The following is a 20,607-nucleotide window of genomic DNA, read 5'->3' on the forward strand; positions in this document are numbered from 1 at the left end:
AGTAGCTAATAAAGTTGGACAGTTTAAGGCGCTGCTGGATGGTTAGCTAGCAATTAAGCCATAAAAGGCACTACAAAAAAAAAATGCGAGAAGAGTTCCAACTGGAAAAGTTCAGCTTACAGTTGCTGTGTCAACAAGTGAAGCATGGCAACAACGCACTTTGCACTAATCGAACTTTATGTGCTGCTCTTTGGCCATGAGTTCTATGAACTTTTCCACATACTTTGGCTTTGCTTTACTTCACTTCACTACAGTTTACTTTGTTGTTCACACAAGTTTGGCAATAAATTCGAAACCTTTAAAGTGTAACCTAATATGGTCCAAGTTTTGTATCGTATCGTAATTATTTATTTGAATACTTGTTAGTTGTTCGCACTTGAAAGAAATAAATATTCATTACCAATAAAATAAAGAATAACACACATTAATTGTCTTTGTTGTTCGACTTCAATTGACACTACGGCATCACTAAGGTCGTTGTTAATTGAAGATTACTATAGAAGCATGGAAAGTGCACTGTTGCCACACTTCATTTGACACTATGCACATGCTTCAGCACTTGTCAATTAAGCGCAAAAGCTTATTAGGTGCAGCCTTATGGGGAATTGCCACTCATTCAATTTCTCAATTCAGCTGTCAGATGGTATATAGAACAATGCTTTTAATTAGCATGATTTATGTATGAATTTCAATTGTTCCGACATGTTATTTCAAGCTGTTGTCTAAACACAAAATATGCTAAACTAGCCCAAAAACGAGCCTAATTAAATGTAACACATTTCTCCCACGCCAAAATGCCACACATACCACAAACAACACGCCACACTCACACATATGCATGTACTTATGGATAAATATATGGTAAGCTGAACAATCAGTTGGAATCAGTGTGAAGTGCATCAATCAAATGCAACAAAACGGCAACAAATGTCGCTTAACTAACAACAATTGGAGTCTGACTAAAATGTAAGTGGCTTTTGTGTAAGCTCATTAAACTGATTACACCCAAATGCGCCGAGCCACGCCCCCAAAATTAGACACACCCCCACACACAGATGCACATATATGTATGTATATATTTTACTAACTGCGCCCGTGACAATAGTTTTATTTGCCATTGTTGTTTTTTGCTGTTGTGTGTGTGTGTCTGTCAAATTGCATGCAATTTTTGCAACAAATCCCCGGGAGGAAATAGGGGAAACCCCCGATTCTGCCCCGTTTCAGTCTGCCCCTTGCTACAAATTATTGTTGCAGTTGTTTAGCTATGCATTAGATTTGTTTTTCTATTTTTTTTTTCTAGTTTTCTATTTTCCTTGTCGTTGCTGCTGGGAGCTCTTTTGTTGCCTGTCTTGCAACAGCTACAATAGCAACCCTTTTTTTATGCCAAGGCAGGCCACGCCTCTGTCCAGAAGCGTTGCACGTTGCAAGTGGATGCTGATTTCATCATTGTTGCGACTGGCACAATAACATCAACCAAGTTGCATTCACAATGGTCACATGTTGCTGCAACTTTCATTGTCAGTGTCATTGTAGCCGTAATGCAGTGTGTGTGTGTGATGGTGAATCATCTGTGGCTCAGTTTATTGTCGTGTTGCATAAAAAATATTGACCATTGAACTGGTAAGAGAATTTTCTGTGCATGACTGCTTGGCTGTAGCATGCCCCAGCAACAGACGGGGCAGCATTTTCACTGCATGCGTATGCAAATTGCGAAGTTGCCAATTTTCATGCATGGCATAACCTCACTTTGTTGCTATCTCATAAAGAAAAAGCAATTCCCAATAACAAGAATAAAACTCTTCAAGCAAATTAATGATGCTTCCACATTTATTGAACAATATTTTCACACTGTTCGTAGTTATGTTTTATAATACAGAATCTTTCTTTGTAAACTTCACACGATGAGCAATGTTTAAGCCATACAACTGTAAAGTAAGCCACAAACTGTCACTTGGAGACCCCATGACAATTTGACAAGCTAAGGCTACTTGGAACATGACGAAGAACTCGTATTATTAGCGCACACTTAGAGACAGCCATAACTCAAGTGTCAAAACAGAAGCGAAATGTTATCAAACAATTTCAAGGTTGACTTGAAACTTTGGTCTGGGTAGCACAATGAAGCCTTCAACTTCAGCCAATGCACGCCATATAAATCATAAGCCAAATTTTCTTTTTATTTTTTCACATTTCGAGGGCGAATCTTCAGTGCTTTCACAATAAACGCGCAAATTTTTCATTTCTGAGAAAGTTGAGGGCAGGAGTATATTTTTGTTGACTTACCTTCGCGCACATTCTCGTAGGCATCCTCAACATGTGACTCCTTATAGATAATGGAGTGAAAATCAAGTTCGTCCTGTGCGGCGGCATTCTCATCCACCTGGTCGATGATGGCGTCCTCCGCTGTTGATGTTGTTTTTGTTGTTGTGAACATTGTCGTAGAATCTGGGAATGTTGTTGATGTCGTCGACGTCGTCGTTGTGGTGGTATCAGCATTTTTATTTATGAAGTTTTCTGTCTTATTATCAATGGCAGTTTTGTTGTTAATGCTGTTGAGACTGCTGTTTGTGGAGCTCCTTCTTTGAGTTGTCGACCCCGTTGTCGTCGAGGACGATGTTGTTGCGGTTGCGGTTGCGCTTGCGGTGGTCGTCGTGCGATTTGTGGGAAAATAATGTTTGGCATGTTCAACATAATAGGCATCACGTTCCGTTATAATTTTACCCTCGAATACCCCATTGTGTATGGAACCAAATACATAACTATTACGATCCCCTATCACATCGCCCTCATAGATGTGATCAGTGGACACATCAATAGGGCCGTTGCTATCATAAAACTGCAAATGCAAAATATAAAATGTTTATATGATGTAGATAGTATATCAAATTTAGTTAATACTCACGTCTAACTTATCACTAAATGTATTTAAATCACGTTTTAATCTAAGATGGAAGTCTCTTCCATGTGCTGCAAACTTTAAATGTACAAAATGATCTTTGGTCACCGATCGTCGCGCTCTATTGTGACTAGCTCTAACGTGCTCATGATCATAGTTGAGTGTTTCATAGTGGGATATGTATTCGTTGAGTCGCTCACGGCCTGCAAAAGATAGAAACAATATTAAAGTCGTTAGTAAGATACGATAGAAAAATATATATATGAGATAGCAGAAATATACTATCAAAATATTACATGTAAAGTTAAATACTAACTTTCTTTTATATTTATATTCTATTTTAGTTATATTCTATTCTATTTAGTTATCTTTATTTTATATTTGTATTCCCATTTTATTTCAAACTCTATATTCTCTAGTTTTTAATTTCTTTCTACAATTTGCTCGCTCTAATTGTTGTTATTAGAGTAAATAATGCTGTTAAATAACATGAACAACATAATTACTGTTGATATGCATTTTCACTAATTAATCGAATGCCTGCAATCACGTGATTTCTAAAGCAGCCCAAATTAAGTCATCGTTATTAATACGCATAATTCTGATTTTAAGTATGCCAGACTAGATCTTAGATAATCAAATAATGTCTGCCTTGATTTGTCATGCACCATATTGCTTGAGCTGCTGTTAGATGATGTTGTGGTTGCTGTTGCCTGAGAGTCTCTTATTGCTTGCACAGAACACTCCATTAGGCAATCGGGGGCACGCCCACACTTAAGCCAAGAAAGGCAACAGCAACAACCCACAGGGAGAACCAAAATTCACACAAGTAATGCATTTATGCATTTATCTGTGTGCGTGTCTCTGTATATGTGATGTGAAGGGGGAGGAGGGAGGTAAATGCATTAAAAATGTTGCACAAGTTGCTGGCAAAGCAGAAATGTTCTGTGCAAGTTGATCGCTCGTGTTGCCATTTCTCGTTTCTGGTTTCCAGTCCATCTGCCAAAATAAATATGTTTGTGCCAGGGAAAACTCCTCCAACTTTGCCACTTTTACACTTTTACACACTTGCACTTGAAGTTCGACAGGGCACGCCCACACACGAAGAGTGCTTGCTTGCCTGCTTACTTGATGCTGGGCGACACTGAGCACAACTGCAAAAGTAAATGCATTACAAGGAAATGCATTGCAGGCACCTCGCCCAGGGCCGCAGCGAGGGTCACTTCAAGATTGGGCCCACTTTTGTGGCCATTAAATCCCAGTATGAAACGTTAAAAGTTTCATTCGTAAATGCAACAACTCAAATGGCAATGAAATGCAGCAACGTTGTTCTAGATGTTGCTGTTTACTGTTTGTGATCCGGTCAATGTTGCGCCTGCCTGCGTTCCCCTTGCGTTTGTCGTGTATTTTTAATTTGAGAAACCATGACAAAAGGAGGGTTGGGGAGTGGAGGGGAGCCAGTTCTGCAGTGAGGGCATGAAGTGGAGCATCCGTCCGTTGACGTTGCGTTTCAATTTCCGGCCTTCAATTAATTTGAAATTGCGGCTAGCCGATTTGAGTTGGATTGTGGAATTGGTTTTCGAAGATTTATCGTTCAGTACGGATGTTTGTTTTGTGGTTTTTATGGACCAATCGGATATCCTATAGCCCGATGATGTACTATTGCATAGTGCATATACATATAAGTGCCATGAAAATGGCTGGCAAATTACCTTTGGCTTTCAATGCATCAAAACATATTGAAAAATATTTCTTAAAAAAAAAAGATTGCCATTTAATTAATATAATTAAATTGTATAATTGACGTGCATCGGTTTGCTCGAAAGTTATGCATTTAATTGATAAATATTGACTTGGAATAAGCAAACAAGCAAATTGAGTTTAATTTAAGACAAACCTACATTTAGTTTCGCACAAGTCTACTGACTTAATTCCATTTGAAAAGTGTCCATTGCAAATTAATGGCAAATCAATTAAATGAGAAATGATTTCTATTTAATGAAATGCCGTCGACTTTATGTTGCCACAAATGTACTGTAAAATAGCAAGTAAAACGAACTCCACAAAAGTAATCCTAATGCCACAAATATTTACAAATTCCCAACAATACAAGCATGGCTCGACCAGACACAACCACATCAAATTATCAGCAAGGATTAGCAAAGTAAATACAGATGAAAAATTGACACAAAACCAGCAGCTGGCGAAACTTAGCGACGACAGCAGCAGCAGAGCGAGCAAAAACCAGAAAAGACCTATAGGAAAACTCATCAAAGGAAAAAGCAGCATCAACAGCAACAACAGCAACTACAAATGGCTCATCAAGCCAAAAAGTTTCGGAATATTCAAACTGAAATGAAAACTAAGAGCAAAAGGAAGAGCGGAAGGTTAATTGCGTTCAAAAAACCACAAAAATCGATAGTTAAATGAAAATAAAGTCAGAATGGTTGCGGTCTACACAGATACATACACATAAAATACAGCCGCAGATACAGATACAACTACAACTACAACTACAGCTGCAGATACAGAAACACTCGCAATTATAGATACACAGCCTGTCTGCGAAACAAAAAAACAGAAAAACAAAAAACAGAAAAACCAAGAGAATTCTGTGGAAAGGAGACATGTATTTGCCATGAGTGAGGAATTTTAATTACTTAAAATGCGCCAAAATAATGAAAAATACGCAAAAAGCGTGAGAAATGAGGGCTCCACACTCTGCGTGAAGAAATGGTGGAAAATTATACTGGAGGAAAAACGTGAAATGTGCAAAATGTTAAAACAAACTGCAAAAGGTTTTAAAAGGGGTAATTAAACTGAATGCTCAAGCAAACATTACAAAGTTTTTTGTTTTTTTTTTTTTTTTTTTGTTAGCTTTTTCGTTTTTACTATGCACTACCAGGACTCTAGTTCACAGGATGATTGGTGCGGGTCACTCCGCTGGGGAGCAAAGCAAACCGAGGTCACTTTAGCAGTTGACCTAGAAAGTGGACAAAAAGTAACCAAAAAAAAGATGGCAAATACTAGGAGCGACATAGAAAGCCCTTCTATATAGTATACATAGTTTTATATATGCACATATATATCCACATTAGTATATGTCTATATGTATATGTATATTACCTTACCCAAGTATGAATAGATACACTCGTAGGGACGGATTAAACAAAGACTAAAAGCCCATGGAGAGATTGCACAGAATAAGTTAAAAAGGTGAACAAGCTTCAGCTCAGTTGAGTGGTTAAAGTAAACTCAGCCGCAGGAAATAAAAGACAACGAAGGCTAAAATAAAAGCATAATAAAGGGATAAAGTCTCGAATGAAAGGATGCTAAGAATAATAGGCAATAATAACAGACGTTTTAAGAGACACAATGAACAGAATAAGGCGAAAAGAGGAAAAGTCTTTTAGCTGACTGTAAAGTGATATATTATGCATATGAAACGATGTTTAAATATATATTTCATGCACTTTATACTTCACTTTAACCAAAAGAAAATAGAATTGATAGCAGAAATTGGTGACCCAAAGCAAGTGCCAAAAATCGAACCATTTCTCAATACTGTTTTATTGCGACAACTGAAAACAAATATCTTATCACAGCTGTGGGCCTGTTGCTTATTTCCTCAGCGAATCGGCCTGGCCTGGTCTGGCCTGGCCCAGCTGCACATTTGGCCCACATAAGAAACGAGCTGAAAACGACTTTCGCTATTTACTGTTGCAAGCTGGCAAAGTGCAAGGAAAAAAAGAAATAAGAATTGAATATGGCAAAGCGTTTGACCAACATTGGGCCAAGAAAATGAAAAACAATAGCCCCCGACAATTGCCCGACTTTTACAGCAAACAACTTTTCTTTTTGCTACATGTGCCGCAGCGACGCTCTCTCTCACTCTCTCACTTTTATGTCTCTCATTTTCATTTTTGTTTGTCGTTTCGCCTGGTTTTTCCTCATCGATAGCGATAGAGAGAAATTGTTATAAAGAAACCAGTTTGTCTTCTTGTAGCGCATTGCGAATACTTCTAGAAACGGAAAATAAAAACTAGTCGCACATTGCACTCCCGTCTTTCTCAGCTAAAATTAGTCGCTTTGGGCACCGGCTGCTGAACACTTGATTGAAAAATGTTCAATCAGTTGTGGCCACCCACAAAAAACAAAATAACACGAGGGGGAAAAGCACAATTTCAGTTTTGTGTGTGTCCAACCTCACTTAAATTCCATTAACCCAAAAATTGTCAGTGTCTTTGCTCGCATCGCATCGATCCACGTCGTTTTGTGTCAGCCAAACGAGCGTTTAATGCCATCAGCCGAGGAAGAACCCAGCAACGCATTGCGAAACCTTCTTCTCCCCACGCTTCGGCGTTTATTCATTTTTAACTGCATGTGTCATACACTCGAAAGTCCCCTCTCTCTCTTTTTCACTCTCTTTCCACTACACACACTCAATGATGATTCAATTTGGTTGCAGTAGCTCGCACAAAATGGGCTTAAATGCGCTCAAGTTGAATATTTTAAGCTTTTGGTCAGCGTTTTGGGTGGTTATATGCTCATTTTGATTGATAGGCTTAAGTCTGTCAGTTGCTCTGTCTCTCTCTCTCTCTCGCTTCTTGGATGTCTGATTTCTCTATGAGATTGCTTCTGCCTCTTATGGCACTGCAGTTTTCCACAGCGCCACGTTTTTAGATAAGACTTTCCGAACCCTCAGTCCTCCGGTCGACTGCATTGAGACTCGCTTTTTCTAGTTAAGCTTGACGTTGATAGATGATGCGGGCGGGCATTGGAATTGAGATTCTTTGGGATTTTATGTTAGGTTATTCCCTTCTCTTTGCCAATATATAAACTGTTTGCTGTCGTTCAACTTTTGATGTGTTTCTAATACGCTTATAATTTCTACAGCAATGTATTCTCTAGATCTAGAATCAGAGCAATAAATGGTTGTAAAGCGTATTCCAATTTGCACAAGTTTAATTTTCATTGGCCTAAATAGTTCTCGAAAATAGGCTTTACATTGAGTCATTAATTTTGTTGTGTGGCTCTTAAGCAAGAAAAATATGCATCTAAGTAAATTTTGCAACTTAATACAGTTGCAAATGCAAAACAAGTAAGAAAGTTAGAAAGACAGGTGTGCTCGGCTGCGAGATACTCGCTCTCCATTTTATAAACAAAACAGCGCGGTGTTAATTTTAAAATATGATAAATTTATATACCACACAAATACTTAAAATATACCGAATCAATATACCGAGATACTAAAAAAAAACTAAATGTTATATTTGTTATTATGATATAATACTAAATTTTAAATATAAGTAATTAGTTATTATTCTAAGTATTGCAAAAATATCCTAGAGGCACAAAGCTATAATACCCCTCTACTCTATTGGCAGCGGGTATAAAAATACCATATGAAATACATTGCACCAGCAAGCTAAATGTCAGTTCATTTTATGTCGGTAACTGTAACTAACAAATGCTTTTTGAACTACATAAATCCCAGACCCAAGCCAATCTGCAATGCAGATTTCAAAGAAAATACCGACGCACAATATGCTTTAAGGTCATTCAGTACATTTGCGTGCAATGTTTAAGTTTCTGAAAAGTTTCCATGAAAATGTATTTTTCTTCATTTTTCGTAGAACCATATAAGATGTTTGCTGGGGCAGCTGACAGGCCCCAAACGGAAATACAGGACATCTCTGGTCCGTAACTTAAACTACCAACAAAATGGTCGAGGAACTGAAGTCAGCAGCATCGTGGAGCAGCTGTGCAGGAAACCGCACGAAAGGTTGTCAAATAAAATCCAAGAAAAGTGCAATAAATCACGTAGCACTGCAATCATTTTATCAGCGTAAAGTAAAAGTTTAAGCACTTCCAAAAAGTAAAACAAAAAATAAACCACACGAACCCTCCGCCAACAAAATAGCAGCAGAAATAACCAAAAAAATAAAATAAAAAAAAAAAAAAAAAAAAAAAACAACACCAGCAAATTGAATATAAATATTGCTTTCCAAATGCATAAATGCTGTGGAATGATTGCAGAAACGCAATTGCCAGAATTTTTTTTGAGAATTTCTTCTCTTTTGCCTTTCATTAAAAATCATTTCAGCTTTGGCATTGGCTTATAATTTACTTTCCCTTCCTTGCGCATTGCGTGTGCGCTTTTCATTTTATTCTTTCATTTGAATTGCGGTTTATTTTCGATTTCGCTTTGCCGCTGCTTCAACTCGGCAGAGTCTTAACTTTTCCTTGTTGTATTTTTTATGTATTCTTTGAATTTTTCGACTATGGAAAACACCCAATCAGTTGAAATATTTCCCCCAAAGTTTAGCGTTCCTGCGTTCTGGGGGCGCTTCGTTCAATGAAAATGAATGAATTGATTGCTGCGCTCTCGTTCCCGTTCTCGCTCTGCAATCTTATATTATTTTCATGTTTTTTATTTCTCCTCAACTTGAGGCGATTTACATGTAAATTGATGGGACTGCCGACCTTACGCACGTGCCCAATAATTGGAGTACTTTTTTTGTGGAACGATTGAGGTGCGGCATTAAAGCAAAGTGAAAACTTTTAAATAAATACAGAGCACGGACAATCTGTGATTTATTACAAACTTTTTCGAAAAACAATTTCTTCTTGATTTTCTTCAAATATTTAAATTGACGAAGAAAAATAAAAACAAGATAAATATCAAAATCTTAAAGATTAAAAATTATAAATATTAAATATAAGCAAAGTTTACGAAATGCAATTTTATTGTTACTAACTGGTAAATGCAAAACACATTTCAAAGAAAATACTGCAATTAAAATATTATATATATTTAAGAAAAATAATTTAAACTTTGAAGTGCAAAGAGCAACAGCATGATGATTTTTGAAAGAAAAAACCCGCTTTTAGCCAAATTTTGTTAGAGGATTTTCAATTTTTAATATGTCCTTGCACTAAACTAGAAAATTGTGTGCGACAAAATTACATGTTGACATTGTTTGCACTTCAGAGTGCTGCATGAAAAGTTCACAGTCACAATAAAAACACACACACACAGAGTATACGTTCACAGTACAAGGTAACAAGAGGATATGGCTGCATGTGTGTGTGTGTGTGTGTGTGTGTGTAAGTGGAGTGCATAATTTGAAAAACCTCTTGAAAAGCGAAAAGCAAGCAAATTGCAAAGTCACCAAGGACCAAAGAAGTAAAGCAACTGACAAAGACTTTATACACACGTACATAAATATATGTATATATATATGTATGTATGTGTGGGAGCATATGTGGGAGTGTTTATATTTGTGTGGGTGTTGTGTGCGTTTTTGTACACATTTTTCCACTTTCGCAGCCATCCTTTCAACCTCATCATATACTTGCACTGATTTAACTTTTATTTTCGCTTTTTGTGCATAATTTTTGTTGAGAGGATGATGAATATGGTACGTTGCTCAACACAGCCAAATGCAGTCAGCTCTCTCACTCTCTCTCTCTCTCTCGCTCTTTTGGCCAGCCAAAGCGCATTAAGTCTTTAGCTTAAAGGCAACAGCAACAGAAGCAACAATACAAGCAAACAAACAAACAAACAGGCAGCTGTAATAGCAGCAATTACAACAGCAAAACCATTGCATATACAGGGGCGCACATACATTTGGCACACACACACACTTAAACACTTGCAGTCTTCCTATTCTTAACACAAAGCCAAAGACAAAGGCACATTAGCAGCTGCTGCTACTGCTGATATTGCTGTTGTTGTCCGCCTGTTTGTTGTGGGCGTGGTCCCAACTCGTTTTTGATAGTCCAACAGGGCCAACAGACTTGAATGGCGAACGGAAGACAGAGATTACCTCCCCTTTCCCTTCCCTTCCCTCTAGTCCCCTCCACTCCACGTCATTCCCCTAGCCACTCAACTAATGCAACATCAAATAGCCCCACATGCGATGTGCTTCGCTCTGAGCTAATCTCTTCTCCATGTATGGAATGTTTAGGTCGCTTTTAGCCACCCAATTTGTACGCAGCTTAAACATACATAACCCCCACAGCAAAACGCCTAAGCTGCTCTGCCAAGTGACAGTAGCTGCTCGGCAGCACAATTTAAAACCTTGAGGCTTAGCGTTAGTAGTTACGTTCAGCTAAACCTTTAAATTAATTAATTAGAGCGTTATTTTTAAATGTCTACAAATAATTAGAACAAGCTGAAGCGATTATGTTTTGGTAGCGCTTTCATCATCCAGATCTTAAGAGACTTTTTTTTTAAATAGTTCTACACTTTAGTTGTCTTCGATATTAATATATTTATCAATTTCAATCCATGGCTATAGATTGTAAGCAGATAATAGTTTAAACCATATTATTCAGTATAATATAATACAAAGAGATTGTTTTATATTTTAATTTTATAGAATAAATGAATGGAAAGCTTTCTGCGTAGACATAGTTAAATAACAGTTAACAGTTGAAATTGAAATAGAAATTCAATTAACACAATATTAAAACTCCATTTAATTTTAATTTCTGAAAATTACGAGATCAAGTCAAAACTATTCTGAATACAATGCCCTATTTTTGTATTTTAATTAAGCTATTTTGTAATTGGTATTTTTTCAAATTTATGGATGGAAAACTTTAATTTTTTTTTTGATTGGCCACGTTATTAATATGTTTGCCAATTTCAATGCCTTACTATAATTACTCATGAGCGAAACTGTTCCGTATATACATAAATAATGAATGGTTCAATCATGATACATAAATAGCATTCAGACAATCATGAATACACTGCGAGTAAAAACAAACAAATGCATAAACATGCAATTACCGTGAAAAGTAAATCAGCTTAAATGAAAAAATAAAAACAATAAAGGCTTTAAAGCCGCATGTGTGGATGCAGTTTGTTGGCTGGCGAAACAAAATAAAATATGGAAAACTGTTGTTAAATGAATTAAAGTTTGTTTTTTTTTTTGTTGACCACATTGGAATTAAAGCCGGAATTTACGAGGACTATGTGTAATCCTTTGCTGGGTCTACTACAAATCGACTTATGCTCATGCACATCGCTAGCCACTGTCCAACTCCATCTCCGTCCTGTCCTGCCCAGTGCCTGTGGCTGTGCACTTGTCAGCCAACATATTTCTGCTCTGTTGGTCGCATTTGGTTACTATTTATGGCAAGTGGAGCGAGGGTCACCTTCGAGTGGCACCCCGACAGTGTTTGAGACTTGTTTATGCTTGTTATTCTGACTGCTGTTTCAGCCAAAAACTCATTTCGATAATGTGCTCCACATAGCAACATAGAACTGAAAGTCATGCAGTTAGCGCAATGTTTTTTTGCCGGTTACCACATCAAATTTTGTGATAACAAAATTATATATCAGCCCATCGTGTGTGGGGATATATTCGGGAAACTTTGCCAAAGTGCATAAAAAATGAGCACAGCAATCAGCGGATTATGCGACGTATGAGTAATGAGACGCAACTCACGCTTACGCTCACCGCACGGGGCGTATGCGTAATATTTTGCGATGCTCTCCACAGCACATCGCCCGTCGCACATCGCACATCACGTATGCCTCAACATTTAAAAGCATTTTTCGGTTAGCCTTTGCTTTAGTTAATAAGCTGCTCAAGTGTTGCGTGCGTGGGGGGCGTTGAGTGTGTGAAATTGGAAATTGGGTTTGGCCTGATGGAAAAGCAGCGTGTAGGTTTTTGTATGTGTGTGTGTGTACATGTGTGAGTGTGTGGCACGATGTGGCAGCATCCGAATTAGACACGGCTGTCTGTAAATTTCCTGTGCAACAGACTGTGCGCGATTGGTGGGCGGCTGGTTAAGAGCATTTTGCCATTAGGCGTTTGCCTGTCAATTTGCATAAACATAGCTGAAGCAAACTCCTTCTCTAAGCGCCAAGCTGCCTCAATTTATTAACAACTGACACGAGTCACAGCAGCAGTTCACACAACTTTTCCTAAATTAAGAGGAAATTGTAGATCTAAAAAAATAGGAGGAAAACAGCAGTAGCCCTAATGAGGCAAACTGGTAATTTGAGTGTAACAGATGTGTTAATGAAAAACTTATCGATAAAGCAAAAAATACTGAATGTTATTTAAAAACGAGTTGAAGCACTCGGAACTTCAAAGTTGTTGCTATTTTTTTGTAAAGTTTCAAGAATTACAGCTTGAAATGGTTTCTGATAATAAATAAATTAATAGAAACACGAAATGTTAATGAAATATTATTTTCACTGGTTTTGGCGCCTTTTAAACACATTAATCTTAATTGATATGTATTTTATTTGCCATTGCGACTTAAAGAAACATTCATTTTATATATTACTACCCTTTTTCATCAGCTGTAATTGTAACTCTGCCGCCGTAAAATAAACAAACTAGAACCTTCACTTGTAATTGAAAACTAGAGTAAACATTTTGTTTGTACAGTCTTTATGATTTCTGAAAACGTTGTTGAGATCATATAAATAGATCAGATAGAAGTGTAAAAGATATTTCCATAAGTAATAATTTTAGATGCCAAAAAATCTGTGTTGCCGTCTGGTCTAAGCTGCAATTTGATATATTTTGTACTCAATATGAATTTATCGAACACAATGTTTGGTATATACACTGTAAACTGTACAACACTTGTTTGCTGTAGCCGACAACATTAAACAGTTAAATACATAGTTATCTGCAGTTTCGATATTGAATAAATAAAAGTAAGTAGTTTCGTAAGACTTCTTTTAAAATTCTCGGACTTTTCAATTGATCCCTTAATTTTCAGAGTCTTAAACGCTATCAGCATTATTATCATTTGGGCAGCTAGTATAGAGATAAGAACAGTTTGTCTTTGATATAAAACTGAGATATGTATATGGAAATTAGTTCAGTTTTGTGCTGGTTTTAGTAGAGTTACTGTCGCGAAAATGTTGTTAAAAATAATACAAATTATATTTGTTCTAAATATTTCTGCGCTTCTTTGTGATGCCACCAAGCGAAGGACAGAGTTCTATGAAGCTAATGCATTTCCCTCGCCGTTAGACGACTTAAAGTAAATTATAAGACTATAAAAAATGCATTTAATTTAACACATCCTCTTCCCAGAACGGAACCGTATCGAAAGATCGTATCACACTCGCACCCTCGCAGTTGTGCCGAAGCAACAGCACATTCGTTAAATAGTGGAATCTACGAGATTCAAATTCCCAATCACATTCAACATCCTTTTAAAGTGCTCTGTGATGCAACCACTCAGGGAGGTAATTGGACTGTAATTTTAAAACGAACGGATGGAAGTGTGGACTTTTATCGAAAGTGGAATACCTACAAAAAGGGATTCGGCGACCTAGATGGCGAATTCTTTTTGGGATTGGATAAAATACACGCACTGACAGCGGAGTTCAGCCAGGAGTTGATAGTGATTCTAGAAGATTTTGAGGGAAACAAAGCTTACGAGACGTTTGAGAAATTTGCGATTGGCGACGAGGATGAAGAGTACGCAATTCACACGTTAGGCGAAGCCCACGGCACTGCGGGTGACTCGCTCAGTGATAATTTTCGCCAGAAATTTACAACCTTTGATCGGGATCATGATACATGGAGCAAGGGCAATTGTGCTGAGAGTCAAAAAGCCGCCTGGTGGTATCATAGTTGTTCGAAATCGTAAGGAAATAACGTGTTCGCTCTCTTGAATCTGTTGTTAAAAACTTATTTTTTATAGACATTTGACTGGTAAATACAATGGGTTAAACTTCTCAGGCATTTACTACGAGAAGTTTAACGGATTTGAGTCCCTTAAAAGAGCTACTATGATGTTACGTCCAAGGACGACTTTCTAGATTGTGTCAAAGCATGTAAGAAAGTGTGAGATACCCGCTACCCTGTTTCAATAAAACCATATTCTAAAAATATACCAAATTAATATACCGAAATAATACTAAAAACAGCCAAAGGTTATATTTGGTATATCGATGTAGAACTGCATTCCAAGCCAACTAAATTTTCAGGACTCATAAATACTGTTGTTAAAAGACTCTACCTTGCTTTTCGATTTGCGAAAGAGGCCGTAGTAACAATCAAATTAAATTATTGCTGAAGGCAATTAAAAAAGAACAACTTCGTTTTAAAACTATCTTTTGAAAACTACAAATGTTGTATAGAAACATTTGATCTTTTGTTCGCAAAAACAATACGCAGTTTAAAAAGACGAGTATGATTTGAAAATGTGACCAAATTATAAAAAACCAGAAATACTTTTCATAGTATTCTATACTGTTAATATATATACTATCCCTTAGTTGAGTACCAGTATTGACAGCGAGTATTTTAAAATTGTAGCCCAATATTATTAATTTCACTTATGTTTATGCCATTTTAAAAACATTTGTGGATAAGTAATTAGGTTGCACCTCTGGTGTTCTTGCTTAAAAATAGTTGGCATTTTTTAACAAATATATACATATGTATTGACTGTTTGTGCAAACAAATTAAAGAAGAAATGTAAGTGCAATCGACTGACTCTAAAAATAATTAACATATTAAGTAATCGAAAGTTGCAAAAACTTTGTCCAGTTGCCCACAAATAATCAAGACAAAGTTGACCACATGCCCCAAACAGGCTGTATATCGAGAGATAACGCCAAAAGGCACAAAGCCATCAGACATCACACACAGACATAAGGATAGAGAGAGAGAGAGAGAGAGGAGAAACGTGGAGGAGCTGGGCAAGCTGTGTTGCATAAACTAGCCAATAATCCGACACGAGGGGAGAACTGCAGGCAACTGGGCGACGAGGCTGTTGGTGAGTTCAAAGCCGGAGCAAAGTAAGTAAAGCGACACAAGACAGACAGTTGAGCCAAGGCCGAAGTCTGGGAACAAGCAGCTAACAGCTAGCAGCAGACTAAGGCGCCCCAAAGCATGCAACACAGTACAGAGAAAGAGGAAAGTTTTGCCTTGTAATGCATTACAAGCAATTTCACTTGGCAGTGCGACAACAACAACAACAACAACAACAACAACAACAAGAACAATCGCTCGACTTGAGTAGAGTAAAGTTTAAAGCAAAAGCAGAAGTAGAAGCAAAAGCGAGTCAACGAAAATGGCCAAATGCCACATCCATCAGAATATCCGCCAACTTACAATGAGCTAAATAACCCAAGAAAATGTTGCCCCCCACCCGCAACATGCAGCAAGCATTTTGTGTATAGTGGGCGTTTCTTAACTGGGTCATCATGGGTGGGCATGGCAGACTGGAAGGCAGAAAGGCTTTTCCACGTTATTGTTTAGCCAATTGCAATTGTTAAAGGTCCTGCACGAAGGAGAGAGAGAGAAGCGCGGGGCAGGGCTTCAGTCTCCACATGTTTATTATATTGAATTTATGTTGTGCTTTGTATGCAAGCGACGTTTTGGCAAACCAAACGACATCAACAGCAAACAGCCTCGCGACCCTTTTCCCCGTACAGAGCCCAAAACCCCAATCCCGACCAAATAGCACAGCGAATGAAATGGAAATGGCAGGCAGCGGTTGTTGCAACTTGCTTCGCCGCGATTCCTTCTACTGTGTGTCTGTGTGTGTGGTTTTCATTGTGTGTGTGTGTGCTTTCGCTTTGTCAACGCTTTTTGGGGTCTCGCTAGTTGGGAAATGGCGAACTCGCATTATGTTTATTGACCGAGATTTTTCAATTTGCATGACTATGCACAGAAGTTATTAACAATACAAATGTTCAACAAACGAACGTCTGAAATAATAATTTTGCAAGTTTCAACATTTTATTCTGCGTATAATTCATCAAGCAGCCACCCCGAGCAGCAATTAGAAATTCAATGAATAACGAATCGCATCAAATATGTTACTTTGAAATGGTTATCAGCAGTTGGAAGCTGAAGCATTTGGCTAAGCCAGAATTGACCAGATCAAATGCTAAATGCAAAATTCCACTGCCGAGCAATGTTTATGCATTTGGTAAATGATAAATCCAAGGCAAATAACAGCATTTCATTTCATTTAGCAGGAATTTATGGAATTTATTTAGCAAATAATTGACACGCTCGCAGACTGAGCGAAAGCCCGAAAGTGGTCTGCAGCAAAGGCAATATGTAACTGCAGCAGCTGTGTGAAAACTGCAAAAACAAATATGCCAAGGATAGCCAAGGATAACAAACGAAGGATGTGCCAACATGGATGCAAAGTTTTAGATATGCCAAAGCTTAAATTGCAATTAACAGGAAGCGTTCGAAATTGATACCGAGGATATGGACTGACTCTACTTCCACTCTGTCATTTCCACCTCGAGGGGTTTATGTTATGTGTTTATATAATCGGCCTAACTGGGACCGTGTGTGTGTTTGTGTGTATGGCATATCTGTAATCAATATTTAATGAATTTCTCTCCTGCCATCCAAATGGCTGGACAGCAATCAAAAATTATTAGACATAATCAACAGCCAAGCCATGGCAATGGACCGAAGAGAGCAGGATGAGGATAGGAGAGGACACGAGTCAAATTAGTGCTGAAATTTGTCTTCGTCTAAAGGACAAATTAATTAAATTTTTGTGTCATGTCTTGATGTGATGTTGCAAATTTGAAATTTATATAAATTTCATATCTAAGTCAATTATTTTCTCAACTTCTTATTACATTTCACCAAACGACGAGGACTTATGCAAAACGATTTCGAATCACAAACAGCTGGCGGGCAGTTTGGAGTTGACACAGCAGATGCAAAAATATTTCCTTTTTGAGGCACACACAAAAATAATTGTAAATCAATTCCACTTGGAATAAGGACAGATATTTACTTTGAATTAGAAAACATTTAGATTACATTTGCTTAGTAATTAAACAAAACACTTTCCTCTAACTTTTAACTTGCTTCTTGATCTTCTTTCATACTTTCCTACATGCTGAAAATAAAATACTTGCAGTATAAGAATAGATATTTACTTTGAAGAAGAAGAAATTATAATTGCGTAATAATTATGCATTTCACCAGTACCCTCCATTCTGGATATTCCTTTTTTATTTGATTTCATATTCAACCACATTGTTTTCTACGCACCTCAAACAATCGTAAAATGTTGCAAACAGAGTCATCATAAAAAACACATTCCATCGAAATGATTATGTCAATGCGGCGCCCACACACAAACACTGAATGTCTTTCTCTTTCGCTCTTCTTTGTCTGTCTCGTGGGCAAGTTTGTGACCCTGACCAACGTAGCGTATGAGTAATTTTGTTGCGTCAGGATTAGCACATCATCAGTAGCCGACAAACGGCGTCTGGAGAATGCGACACACCAAAAATTCTATTTATGCAAAATATTGTATATGTATATATTTATGCATGTATATAAGTAGAGTCCTTGCCCAGTCCCTGCCCAAAGGACCTTTTAACCTTTTTGTGTTTTTGCCATTGTACGTTGTGAATGCGGGTCAGCATTAGTGTGTTAGCAACCAAAATGGGAAAGGAAGAACAGAGAAAAATACAAATACACAAAAAATAAAAGGCGCACAAAATAAGTAAAAATAATCATAAATTGTTAACAAAGTACACGCCTCCAATGACATCGCAGGAGTCGCAGGTCAGCTACCAATAATTTGTTGTACCATCCCAGCTGCTTTCCAGTGTTGAGCAGCATTTAAAGCCACTTTAACCCTTTAGTCTGAAGCGTGTGATTTGGGTTTCTGGTTCGGTTTTGGGTTGTCGGTAGTTGGTAGTTCCCTTCAGCCGTGCACTTTGTTTATTTGTCGGGCTGCGCAAACCACAGAGAGGATGCCGCCTTTAGCTGCTCAAACAGCCAGTTAGCGACCGCACACACACACACACATACACACACGCACACTTAGCCACACATAAATACAGTCACACACACACACACACGTCTAAGCTACGAGTTTAACTTATGGATTATGGGCGTGACCCATGCAAAATGTCCGTGTGAGATACGGAATAACAAAAAATGTTGCCTACATTTGGGCGTTCGAGACAACGTCAAACAGAAAAACCCCGCCAGCAAACTAACATTTAGCATTAGCATCCTTGTTGTTTAAAAGCAGTTACTTTTTGTATATTCGTTGGCTTTGTCTTGTTTTTGATGTGTCTGTTGTGTGTCACCATCAACTTTGTTCTACTTATAAATAATAATTATAAATTATTATTTTAACCGTTTTTAATAATACGCATAGAAGATCTAAATAATTTGAATTTTTACAAAATCAATAACAAATATTTAAATTCCTATATACATAAAAAATACTAATTATGTAAGCCACAAAATTAAACAATAATTTGCAGATTACTATTATTAAATCAACTGACGAAATTTTATAGAAGACAACTATTAAACAAAAATAGTAGCAGAATAGAAGATTCAGTTCACACTTTAATGGCAAAAGACTTGCGGACAACCGCAAGAGAAATAAGAATAAGAACTTACTAATCAAGACGAGGTATAATTAACGCCGCAGCAAGTTCAAATTGCAACAAATTAAAAGTAACAAGAAAATGTTAAGACTACTTAAAAAAAAAAATAAAACATGAAAATGGTCAAAAGATAAAATAGAATAACTTGGGTTGAAAAGCACAGCAGAAAGAGGAGAAGTGAAGTGTCCAAGCAAATCTATGTATTATAAACTAAATGAAGGCAGCTATAAAGTAATTTAAATGTCGACCAGTCGAGGACGAAGCCCGTCATCAGCTTCGAATGACGGTTTACACACATTTAATGAGCGTCAGGCTCCGGGAAAAACTCGTTAACAGCCAGTGGACACAAAGGAACTCAACGGCAATGGCGCCTGAATAGCAAAGCATAAAAGAAAAGGTAGCAAAAGTTTCATGGCAACTCTGAGAGCGCTCACGCACACACTGCCACACACACACACACAAACTGCCATACACAAACACACAGAAAAAGGGACAATTTTCATTTGCGAGGAGTTGACACAAATGTGGGAGAGAGAGGGGAGTCTGAAGTGAAAATGGAATGGGACGATCGATGTGGCCATTGTGCGCGCTGTCAACGCAGCTAACGTTGCTAACGTCGCTGGGCCAACGCCAATCATTCAACTGATTAGTTTGATTTTAGCGTTTCGCTATTTCCGTAATCAATGGAGCTGCAATGGAAGAAGACCAATAGAATGGACACAGCACAGTGCAAAAAAAGAAGAGAGATGGTTGGCGTTTAAGATGGACGAGAACAGAAAATACTTCGAGACAATGGGCCAAGAGTAGCGCAAAAGACAAAAACAACTGGTGTGGCAGTAATTGGGCACTGAGAGCGCATAGAGAACACAGTGAATGGTCGAAGGGAGCGGGAACGGAGGTGTGAATGGGAGTCCATTCGCCCCCGGATGTGGGCGAGCGTAACAATTATGGACACGGATCCCCAAACCAAACGTAACCAGCACTAATTGCTTGACTAGTTAGCATTTGGCTGAATATCTTCCCACTTCCTACTTTTCCGCTGGTGCCAAAGTAAAATATTGATTGAGTTATTTTGGGGGAACTGGGGAAAAAGGGCACGTCAACAAATTGAAAATAGCCATAACAAACAAATTTATAAGGAATTTGTGGTGAAACTAAATCAAATCACATCATATTACAATCGATTTTTGAAATTAAATTCAAAGTAAGAAAGCTACTCATTTTGAATAAAAGCTAAACAGTGTGGTATTATTCCTAAAATATATCACAAATACTAAAATATACTAATTTATATTTATGATATATTGTTATGTTA

General features: G+C 37.6%; 2 protein-coding genes across 2 annotated transcripts in view; one reads left to right on the forward strand and one right to left on the reverse strand.

Moving 5' to 3' along the window:
• LOC117564311 (disintegrin and metalloproteinase domain-containing protein 10) overlaps window positions 1-20,607 on the reverse strand; it is a 131,863-nt gene that overhangs the window by 34,630 nt on the left and 76,626 nt on the right. Inside the window, 2 exon segments of the mRNA XM_034243007.2 lie at window positions 2,284-2,836; window positions 2,903-3,099. Of these exon segments, the coding sequence (XP_034098898.2) occupies window positions 2,284-2,836; window positions 2,903-3,099 (750 nt within the window).
• On the forward strand, window positions 13,753-14,959 carry LOC127565178 (ficolin-1-like). Its single transcript, XM_052002531.1, has 3 exons — window positions 13,753-13,921; window positions 13,975-14,532; window positions 14,591-14,959. The coding sequence occupies exons 1-3, from the start codon at window positions 13,797-13,799 to the stop codon at window positions 14,706-14,708; spliced, it is 801 nt and encodes a 266-aa protein (XP_051858491.1). The 5' UTR covers window positions 13,753-13,796; the 3' UTR covers window positions 14,709-14,959.

Source organism: Drosophila albomicans, chromosome 2L (genome assembly GCF_009650485.2).
Source record: "Drosophila albomicans strain 15112-1751.03 chromosome 2L, ASM965048v2, whole genome shotgun sequence".
Classification (NCBI taxonomy): domain Eukaryota; kingdom Metazoa; phylum Arthropoda; class Insecta; order Diptera; family Drosophilidae; genus Drosophila; species Drosophila albomicans.